At 40.5% G+C, this 11,815-nt stretch overlaps 1 protein-coding gene across 7 annotated transcripts in view; it reads right to left on the reverse strand.

Moving 5' to 3' along the window:
* Positions 1 to 11,520, reverse strand: part of NLK (nemo like kinase) — a 191,757-nt gene extending 180,237 nt beyond the window's left edge. For 3 of the 7 annotated variants that reach the window (XR_010408752.1, XR_010408751.1, XM_045889463.3), the window contains exon 1: positions 9,924 to 11,518. Coding sequence is in view for 5 of the 7 variants with exons in the window: in XM_045889463.3 (XP_045745419.1) it covers positions 9,924 to 10,381 (458 nt within the window). In the remaining 2 variants the exon portion in view is untranslated. Of the gene's footprint in view, positions 1 to 9,923 lie in introns of all 7 variants that reach the window. The other 4 variants (XM_064583581.1, XM_064583583.1, XM_064583584.1 and 1 more) reach the window with 2 other exon arrangements.
* Positions 11,521 to 11,815: the final 295 nt, after the last annotated feature.

Raw genomic sequence — 11,815 nt, forward strand, 5'->3', positions numbered from 1 at the left:
GTTAAATGAATGCGTTCTTGGTTATTAATGACTGCCTTCCCAGCATCTGTTGCTGGAATTCATCCTTCCCACTTACAACTGACTCCATTTCCAGGTCCAGGGTGGACCTGATTGCTCCAAAAGTAATTCTAACTCTACTGATGTCATTATCAGTAGAGTGTTATACAACTCAACAAAGGCCAAAGAGACTCTAGTACTGTGCTGGACAATAAGGTAGTCAGTACACTTTGTATGAAAAAAAAAAAAAGAATGTAAAATATCTAATTAATAATTTTCATACTGGGGCGCCTGAGTGGCTCAGTTATTAAGCATCTGCCTTCGGCTCAGGTCATGATCCCAATGTCCTGGGATTGAGCCCCACATCTGGCTCCCTGCTCCGCGGAAAGCCTGCTTCTCCCTCTCCCACTCCCCCTGCTTTGTTCCCTCTCTCGCTGTGTCTCTCTCTGTCAAAGAAATAAATAAAATCTTAAAATAATAATAATAATAATTTTCATAGTAATAACATGCTGAAATGACAGTATTTTGGCTATACAGAGTTAAATAAAAATATATTACTAAAGCTAATTTCACCTGTTTCTTTTCACATTTTTTAATGTGGCCACCAGAAAATTTAAAATCACATATGTGGCTTGCATTATATATCTACTGGACAGTGCTGCTGGTTTGCTGAGGGCTTCTGTGAAAATGCTCCCTTCCTATTGTGGAAGAGCTTTAGGAAGTCACACTCTAGCTCTATCTCTGGGCATTGTATGCCCTAAATGGCTACAGCCTTAAAGCTGTGACACAGCTCATTTTGTGGGAGGTCAATCTGCAAACTAGTAAATTCCCTACCCAAATTCAGAATTTGAAAGAGATTCCTTAAAAAAAAAGAGAGAGAGAGAGAGAGAGATGCCTAAAAACAAAATATTGTAAATCAACTTGCTAATGTAAGCACTGGCCCCCAAATCATCTTACCTGATTACCCCCACACACCAAAAAAAGACAAAATATTTAATATTAAACTTTATTTAAAATTTTAAAAATCACTCCAAATATTTAGGAAAGCAAGAAAATAAATCTAAAATGTAAAAGGTAAAGTATTACCAGAAAAACAGTATCAAATTTACATTTAGAAAGTAATTGATTGCCCATGTGCAAATAGGCAGGCTCTTCATAACTAAATATGTATAATCCTTACCAAGAAGCCAATAGAAGAAAAGAAATGTCTTGGACAAAGTGCACATTTAAAATCTGATCCCAAATTTGAAAACTCTATGAAAGTCACCACATTGGAATAGGGTTACATTTATCTCATTCTTCCTTTAAACAATTTTAGAAGCTATTCAACATCTGTATTCCTGAAGAAAGGTGTTGTATGGTCGCTAACAGACTTGACTTGCCCACAAATAAAGCTACAATGCTTTACAAATATTAATGCAATTTTATAATAGAAACTTAGGAAACAAAGGATTTTATAAATGAGGAAACCAAGACCCAGAAAACTTAAATAACTTTATCAAGGTCATAGGGTTGTTGGCAGCAAGGCAGGACCAGAAACTTGTCTCCTAACAAGTTTAGTTGACTACTCTTTTACCCTGTCATTAAAAAAATTCTTCCCAAGGAAATGGCACCTTGAACATGATAAACACTAAGTTCTCTGGTTATTAGACTAGAAATAAAAACTTGGGATTTGGGAGAATTTTATTAATAATAAAACAGAGTGCTGCTAATACTTAAGACATTCTTTAGAATCAAATATATATATACACACATATATATTTATATATCAGAGAGAAAAAAAATCACACACACAACTGTTCTCTCAAATGCCATCAATGATCCACCTGCTAAATTCAATGGCCTTTTCTCCCCCTCATTTTCTTTGACTTTTTAATCTGCACCAAAGATCACTCCCATCTTCCTAACATTCTTCTGCCATGCGTAGGTTGTCAATCACTATGAACACATTTTCCTATCTGACTGCCCTTTAGTTCTGCCTCCAATAATTTCCACCTACAACTGAGAACATTCCCTAAGGCTCAGACCTCAGCTACCTCCACTCTTCTATTTACATGTCTAAATATATACATATATCTCTCTGAAAAAGTCACTCTCTCAAAAACTTTCAATGGTTGCCATTCCCAGTGTTTCAACTTTTTTTCATTATCACCCCCTCCAAGGAGACTTTTTAGACATTTTTCCCCCCAATCAGACTCCCCATGAAATTTTAATACCATAGATATGCTATATATTTGTATATGTATATATGTGCTTTATCTATAAGAAGTGTTAAGATTTTGTCCCTCTCCCAGTGGTCTCTTCAGCAGAACACTCCAACTTCAGGGTCCAGCTTTAGTTTGTGCCTCCACCCTATCACCTCCCACCCTCTCCACTGCACTTTAATTTCAGTAACTCCAGCCCTACAGTCTCCTGTGTAGGAACCCATCCATCTAGAATGCTCTTCCCCATTAGCTCTCGTTCTTAAAACTCAGTTGAGTATTACCTCTTCTAGAAAGCATGCATACCTTCCACAGAAATCTCTCCCCTATGTTCCCATAATATCCATGGAATATCTCTATTGAGTCATATCTACTACTACATATCGACTACTATTGCATCAATGGCAATGAATTATAATTATCCATTTACAAGTCTCTTTCTTCCACTAGATCATAATCTTCTTTAAATCCCTCTCATCTAGCACAGTGCCTGGGAAATAATCAATAACCTATAAATAAGTATTGTAAGAACAAGTGAAAATATATCCTTATGGGGTTTTTTTTGTTTTTTTTTTTAAGATTTCACTTATTTATTTGACAGAGAGAGCACAAGTAGGGGGAGCAGCAGGGAGTGGGAGAAGCAGGCTCCCTGTGAAGCAGAAAGCTCGATACAGGGCTTGATTCTAGGACCCTAGGATCATGACCTGAGCTGAAGGCAGACACTTAACCAATTGAGCCACCCAGGCACCCCTATCCTTATATTTTTATTTCAAATTGAGTTTCAACTCTCCATCAAGACTCCCTGAAAGCAGGGATGTATTATTTTGCACACTGTTTACTTAACTGTAAGCTCCTTTAGGGCAGTATCATGACTTAAAAACAACTCTATATGCCAGTACAAGCACAGAACAGATAAAGCAGAAGCTTGACAGAGTTTGTAAAATTATTTTTAGAAATAAATATCCTCATTAGTGCCTACAGTAGTGCTGGGCCATAGCAGGTTGATAATAAAAATACACTGACTAGTGAGTTCCAACAATGTCAAAACCTTTTGTCTGATAGTAAATATGATTCAATTAGCCAAACTAATTCAAAACACAGATATGAAGCTACGTGTAGGTAAAGACTGACAATCATAATCAATGACAGACATCACTGTACACACTCCCTCTACTCACACCATTATAATTAACTGTTAGAGTGCAACTCAATAGTTTCCTTAGTTTCCTTTTCATAATGTCAGAATGCTAGAATTTTTTCTAATATCTCTTTGCTAGGTACCTTAGAACTACCAACTAAGCCTATGATGACTTTTCACATGCTTATTGACAGTATTACAACTGTTGCTTCAGGCACTCTCTGTGTTACCTCCAAGCAACAACTGGATCAAACTGACAAGCTATATTAGTTAGGAAGTCACTGTTGATCTGCATTAGATGACCCAATCAACAAATAATTCACTGGAGTATTATGGATGCACAGGGAATCATAAATAACCCAAATAGAACTTTATAATGAAAGAGCTTCTACCCAATGACTTCTTTTCGTTTGGTTGGATGACAAATGGAGAAGTTTCTTTGGCCTTGACAATTTCCACCAAAGAAATCAGATTAGCATAAAAAAGAAACATACATTACATAAAGAGTTGATTCTTGAACTGCTAGGACACCAGCAAATCTAATAAAAACCACCAAGAATAGTCACTCAATTCTATAATACAGAAGTCAGTGAAAACTCTAATATAGCAAGTTGTAAAGATAATGAAATATTCCAATACTGTATTAGAGGATGGACTTCTATATCATGGTACAATATTTCTATAATTGCTCATGCTTTGAGGGTAAAGCCACAGAAACCCCAGAACTTCGATTCAAACATATATTCAGTTAATACATTTTGCAAATATTCTTCTTCTAGCAAGCATTTGAAAGGTAACTTTATCTGCCCCCATCTTTTTTTCAGGACATGCACTGGTGGCTAAAAAAGTTGGATGTAGGGGCGCCTGAGTGGCTCAGTCGGTTAAGCGCCTGCCTTCTGCCCAGGTCATGATCCCAGGGTCCTGGGATTGAGCCCCGCATCTAGCTCCCTGCTTAGTGGGGAGTCTGATTCTCCCTCTCCCTCTGCCGCTCCCCCTTCTTGTGCTCTCTCTCGTTCTCTCTCTTTCAAATAAGTAAATAAATGAATAAAATCTTTAAAAAAAGAAGTTGTGTGTAATTTTGAAGGATATTGTTGTTTTAGCTTGTTTGAAAAGGCAATTTTTTCTGAAATTTTTTTTAATAAAAAATATTTATCTTCTTTCCGTCTAAGCTAATAATCATTAATATAAAATTTCTGCCCAAGAGTAAAACGAGTTTCTTTTGTTGTGTTGTGAATAAAATGAGTTCTCCTGTTGTATTGTGGCTTTGTTTTATTTTTGGTTTTTGAATATAATCTGGAAAAATCTTGTCAGGAGCCTAAGCACAAAATAACTTCCAATGTTAAAGGCTATAGAGTTTGTATCGCCAAGAAACCAGTTCAATATCATTAGATTGGTTACTTCTATTCTCTCCCTTTGACTTCTCTACTTCATGACCATGAACCTGCAGTTTCTAAAAGTAAGTTCGTTTGTAGTTAAAATTAACAATATATTTTCACATTTCTAGTTTCACACGGATGCTTTGTTATGTCTAGAAGAGCGACCGTTTCCTTTTTATGGTGCAGGCTCTCTTCTTCAAAGCTCTTTTCACAAAGCAGAGTACCCCCCTCCCCAAGAATCCAGCTGTGGCAGTTAATCCTGACTGATAGAGGAACTTCTCAATACTACAAATTCTTAACCTGTAAAACACAGTTAACAGAATACACTCCAGTGTACTTTCTGATGCAACTAACTCTAGGATTTTCCCCAAACATATCCCAAAAGCATTCCCCATTTTTCCAAATTAAAGTTGGCTATTTGAGGAGTAAAAGGACCAAAAAAACATCAGAAAAAAATGATGCCTCTAATTTTCACAAGATGAGCAAGCTAAATGATATCTGCCATGCATGAGGATTTACACTGAATAATTTTTCATTAAAACACACATATTTCCCCCACCTCACTGGGATCTTCTTTAGCAATTCACACTCTTTCATCCAAACACAAGTAAAATGAGTTTCCACTAAAGCTGAACTTTGACGATAAGAATGTCCTTCATTTGTTACATTCTGAGAAGAAAAAATTAATTTCCTTCCCACTATGTAAATCCATAATACTTTCTAAAACAGTGCAGATGAACTGACTAGAACATCTGCCAAGTCCATACAAACATGTATTTTATATATTTAATGTGTTTGTTTTTAATTATTAATTAATAGCAGATATATAGCACATAGATAGCACAACTAAGGGGCACTTTATGGTATCTGAAGTCATGCCTCCAAAATAGTCTGCATGTTGTTGATTTCACCTGATAAATCTGGCTATACATGAAGCCACTTCTGCATATATTAACAAAACAGGTTTTTTCTACCAACAATAACTACAATAAAAACAGCTAACATTAGGGCACCTGGGTGGCTCAGTCGTTAAGCGTCTGCCTTCGGCTCAGGTCATGATCCCAGAGTCCTGGGATCGAGCCCTACATCGGGCTCCCTGCTCTGTGGGAAGCCTGCTTCTCCCTCTCCCACTCCCCCTGCTTGTGTTCCCTCTCTCACTGTGTCCCCCTCTGTCAAAAAATAAAACAAAAAACAGCTAACATTTACTGAATGCTTACTGTATACTATATGCTGTAATCATTGGTTTACAAAGATTACCTCATTTAATCCTCATACCAATCCTAGGAGAGGTGCTATTATTATCCTCATTTTATAATGAGGAATAGAGAGATTAAACAATTTATTAGGATGACACAGCTAGTAAGTAACTAAGTATCACTACAGTGATGCTTAGGTTTTGAAAGACTGACATAAAAGTAACCCGCTGAAGGTATTAGAATAATAAAATTCAAAGTTCTCCAACTTTACTTGGAGTACAAAGAGAACAAACCAAACAAACCCCAGGATCTTTGATCTTTCAATTAATCAGATAAATTAAAAACCAAAACACTATATTTTAAGTAGAAGCTTTTCCCAGACTCATTATCAAGGTGGCACTATGTGCCATTAATCCAATCAATATTTCAGGTTGTCAATGTCAAAACTGCCTGAGTTTAGCAGTCCTCAAACCTCTCTCATGTGGTCAACTTCCTCCAACTCTCAAAAATATGCACTTCGTGAGTCCCTGAAGCCTTATGCTGTAATACTCTTTGTTCTAAGGTTGTCACTTTTTTTTTTTTAAGATTTTTATTTATTTATTTGACAGAGAGATAGAGAGAGAGCAGAAGTAGGCAGAGCGGCAGGCAGAGGGAGAGGGAGAAGCAGGCTCCCCACTGAGCAGGGAGCCGGACGTGGGGCTCGATCCCAGGACCCCAGGATCATGACCTGAGCCGAAGGCAGCCGCTTAACCGACTGAGCCACCCAGGCACCCCAGAGGTTGTCACATTTTTAAGCACTGCATACTCACTTTCCTCTGGCAAATGTGAACTACGGACAAATATATATTTATATTATCCTCACCAAATGACTGAGGTTTCTGTTTGTGGGTTGTTTTGTGTTTTGGTTTTGCATTATGAAAATGTCCCTATGAGCATCTGAAGCCTTTGACATCTGATAAAGGAAAGTCAAATTATATATGATGCTTTGATAACCCATGAACAATATTCTATCATTGGAATGAATGTATCTCAGGCTACCTCATGATCATATTACCAGGTAAACTGGAACCCTTACTTTGAGATAAAACACAGAAGACAGTTGTTAATGAAACCTTAATTGAACTGTCAAAGCACCATCTTTACCAGCAGGCTAATAGGTAATTCACTACTTTTACATGACTGTCCAATACTGATAAGTTATTCCACTAGTTAAATTCAGCAGAGAGATAAATCGACTAAATTGTTCAGTGATAAATCTGACTGGTAAAATGCTATACCACTTCTGCAAATATCTTTCCGGGTCTACACAGAGGAAAAACAGTATCTCTCAAAATTACATGCAATGTTTTCAGCCATCAGTAATTTTGGTGCATGTCCAGAAAAAGACATGAGAGCAAATAGTTTCCTTTTGTGTAGCATGCCAAAAGAAAAATACTTGCAAAATGCATTAAACAAATAGAAGAATCTAAGTGAATCTTATGATGCCCAAGTAGTCATATGGTGTTTTAATAGAATGATGTATCACTGGGAAAATATTTTTATGTCCCATTTTAATCATTTTAGAAAATAGTTTCAGGTTCATTAGGTATTCTCTAAATTAAAAAGAAAAATTCTGGTTCAGACAGTTAATATATAAAAAACCTCACTAATATCTTTAGCTTGGGTTTCAGAATACTAGTGCAATTCACTCTGGTTTGGTGTTCAAATCTCTAGTTTTAACAATTTTACTCAGGTCATATAGCAGTTAAATTCCAAATATAATAAGCAATTCAGACAGCAAGTCATCAATATGTAAATATAAAAATAGAAAAGCATTTGCATACTAAAACACATACCTGGAACTCTTCCTTTTTTCATACTGAATTGTACTTCACCTGTAACAACTGATTAAAAACACTCAATGCAGCTAACCAGAAAAACTTGGTTAAAGAAGAAAGAACAACCTGACCAGGAGATCAAGTAATCAAACAGCAAAGATTGCACAGCACTGTGCTAAGCACAGGGGAGAAAAAGATGTACTCTGGTAGACAGTCCATACCCTCAAGGGGCTTACAAATGTAGTGAGACGAGGCAAACACAAAACAACTGGTGTACAATAGAAAATGGTGTACAGAAGGAGGTACACTTCAAGTACAAGGAACAAACTCTGCCTGTGATGGAAGGCGTCAATCAATAAAAGAATCTAGGATGGATTCAAATCAAAACCATTAGGTTTTTCATATGTAAGTACTTCAGAATAGCCACTACCAGAATGCTTGCTGTGGGAGATGTTTCAGCACTCCAGTTCCTCGCCTTTTTCCCCTTAAACACAATCTTTTCCTTTAGCACAGACTTGAAGTGAAAACTTCTACAAGTCATATCATCATTTGAGAGAAATGTAGAACAGTTTTAGAATATAATCAAGAATGCTGCAATCCACTTCCCCTCCTGTAGCTCTAGTTCTTAGCATTGTATGTAAAGCAATAAAATGCAAGAGAGCATCCAGGTCTAAGAAAATCCAAATTCTCAGTCAGTAGATGACAAAATTTAATGCAAGGAACAACCTTTTTCCCGTCCACACCCCCCAGGCCCCATAGCTTTGAAATCCTCAAGGGTTAGGCAAGGAATGGAAGTTCACAGTGCAATCCCTAAGGATAGAATATGGAAGAGACGAAGGCAGGAACAGACAGGTCCCTGAGCAGATGAAGAGGCACCATTACCAGCTACCGCTACACTCTTTCCCACCAGGAATCCCATACACCTTGAAGGGAGCACTGCAGCAGCAACCTCCTTGGAGAGCTAGCTGGGAAAACACTAGACCCGACTAGTTTAAAAACAAAAACAAAAACAAAAACAGATCACTTTGTAGTCTAGATTATAAAATCTGAAATATAAAGATGGCCAGATATAACGCAAACATGATACTTGTATCAATTATAGCCTGAACAACAATGACAAAAGGAGACATTTACCAGGCTAATTCCAAAGAGTTCATTTTCCTGTGGTGATGGGAGCTTTTCTAGACATTAACAAGAATCTATTTTTGAATGCACTGAAAACATCAATTCATTTGTCAACACCAGATTACTTAAACCTTGAGGAAAAAAAATTCAGTTTGTTCTAGTTTTGATAGCAACAGGACCTACAATGATAAATTCATTTTATTATAAACTACTAATCTTACTAAGAAGAGCAAATAGACAAAATGTGGCATTTAAGAAGTGCTCAGACTTTTTAAAATACCCTAACACTAGCAAAGTGAAGCAGTTTCATATGTTTAAAAAAGTATACTACAGCAACCAACCAAGGGATAACAGCAACTTAAGAGGCACTAAATGACACTAAATGACACTAAAACATTACACCGAATGTGGGCCACGGCATAGCTACAGTCTACTGACCTCATTTGTGGTACTCATGTGTGATGCTATATTTAATGCTTTCTTATCAAAAAGCTAAAGCTACATACTTCCCAACTGTAGCTTTATGGTTTAAAATAAACCACTCAAGCAACGATTTAACTGGTTCAAGTTTGAACCCTATCTTCCTTCTGGGGATCAAGATCACAAATGAAGGAATGAAAAGGCAAAAAGGAGAGCAAAGTAGTTATGCAGAGTATGACCCAGTGACAAGACTATTATAAGGAACCAAGTTTGGGTCATTTGCAACATCTGCTGCAATCGGGCAACTGATTCAAACTCCATCAAACCTAAGAGATGACCAAGGTCTGTAGGAATACACATTTCATACATCCACCTAATGATCCTACATTCAGTGGCTTGCTTAGGCTCTAAACCAAAAGTTCGGTAGACAGCAAACATGTGTGTGACTCCTCAGAGGGTGTTCTCCCATAATTTGCCAGGACTCGAAAGCATAAACCCAGCCAGCCAACACACTGGGCCTCTGGGTGAGGGTGGCTTCCTCCAGTTGAGTCGCTCCACTCTGGTCAACATGGAGAAAAGCATGACAGATGACTCGCCCAATCACAACCGTGAGAAGAAACCACGAGAAGTTGTGTTCTTCTCTTGATACTCACCAGACAACACCAAAGGCTCCATATCCGATAGGTCTATCCGGCTCAATATCCAGCTGCTGTTGTGGATGATGCGAGTGTTGATGGTGGTGCGCCTTAACTGTAGCAGCTGCGGCAGCCTGTACCTGAGCTGGGGCTGCTGCAGCTGGTCCAGGAGCCTGACCCGGTGCGGGTGATGGGAAATATGGCTGTTGTTGCCCAGGGTTTAACATGGCTGCAGCTGCGGCCGCCGCTGCGGCTGCCGCAGCTGCCGAAGAGGTATGCTGCTGTACAGGGTGTACAGCGGCAGCCGACCCCGGATGAAGATGGTGTTGAGGGTGGTGGTGGTGGTGAAGGTGAGGAGGAGGGAGGTGTGGAAGGTGGTGGTGATGGTGGTGGTGGTGACCTGCTGCTGCTGCAGATGTACCGCCATTGTAAGCCGCCATCATTTTTGCGTTGGCTCTTGCGCCACAAAGAGACATTCAAAAAAAATGCCCTTTGATTGGAAAGCAAACTGGGTCAAGCTGTCATTTGGCCATTTAAAAGTGAAGAAAAACCACTCACTCCACCTCAAAAAACATGGAGCGTAACTGGCTTTATGTCTTCATCAGTCAATCCAAACAAGTTAGAGGATCTTGGTGTTTAGTTTTGGGGTGAGCGTGTGTGGAAGGGTGTGGACTGCCAAAAAAAGAAAAGAAAAGGAAAAAGAAAAAGAAAAGAAAAAGGAAAAAGGGACCCCTTCCCCCCAGGTTTCCTGCCACAAGTGGGTACTAAAACTCCATCCTTAATTGGGGGGAGGTTCCAACTTTGAATGTGGGAATAAAGGCCAAACCTCCCGACCCCCTGAACTCCACACACGAAAAGGATCAGGTAACACGCCACCCTTGGAATCTTGTAAGAGGGTTGACTCATCTACCCCTTCCATTCCCACATCCTTTTCTAAACACCTACCACCTCCTCAAAAATACAATTTAAAAAAATTCCAACCACCCCAAATTCAAAAGATGGGGGGAAATTTTCAGGGAAACCAGCTTCCCCCCCTCGAACTCTCAGGCCTTCCTACATCTCCCCCTACTCCTAGTCAGGTTGACCTGATTGGAGGGGGGTACTAAACTTTCCAGAACAGAAAAGAGCCAGGGAAAGAGGCAGGAGGGATAGGGTGAGCCGAGGAGGCGACAGGGCAGGACGGAGAGGAGAAAGAGAACCGGGGCAAAGTGAAGGTAAGGAGGTGCAGGGAGGAATGAAAGAGAGGTGGGCAGCACTCGGACGCCCAGACAGAGGGAACCGCCCCGGGATGAGGTTAGGGTCCCGGGGCCAAAGAATAGGAGCCCCGGGAGGCGGGCGGGGTGCAGTCGGAAGCGGGCTGACTCCTGCCCCCGCCGCCGGCTCCTTCTGCTGAGGAGGGTTGGGGGGGAGAGCGGGTGGGTCCCCCCGCGCGACGGCCCCCGCAGGGCTCAAGGCTGCTCCGTCTCCCCCCCCTCCCCCCCACCCGGCTTCCCGTCCCCGCGGCCGCTTTCTCCTCAGTCGCTGCCGGCCGCTTTCTCCTCAGCCGCCGCCTCCTCAGCCGCCGGTGCCGCCGCGGCCGGACTCACCTCCCCTAGCAAAGCCGGATAGAGCGGAGCCAGCGGCGGACACGCGCAACCAGCCACCGAGGCCCCGCCCCCGCCTCGCTCTGACCGGCCGCCCTAGCCAATCCACGCCCACCTGTCTGCGTCTGCCTCCAATCCTGGGCCCGTAGCTTCAGACAGGCGCACTGTTCGGCCAGTGGCAACAAGGTGTGGGTCTCCTGGGGAAATCCCGCCCCCGATCCGGGATGGGCAGATAGAGGGACCAATCAAAAGGCAGAGTTTGGCCTGACCGACAAGACTAAAAGCGAATTAAAACCCAAAGATCTCCGTGACATTTTCTTTCGCCTC

This window comes from Mirounga angustirostris, unplaced genomic scaffold, assembly GCF_029215605.1.
Source record: "Mirounga angustirostris isolate CCGP_5_RB_7025 unplaced genomic scaffold, mMirAng1.0.hap1 SCAF_17, whole genome shotgun sequence".
Classification (NCBI taxonomy): domain Eukaryota; kingdom Metazoa; phylum Chordata; class Mammalia; order Carnivora; family Phocidae; genus Mirounga; species Mirounga angustirostris.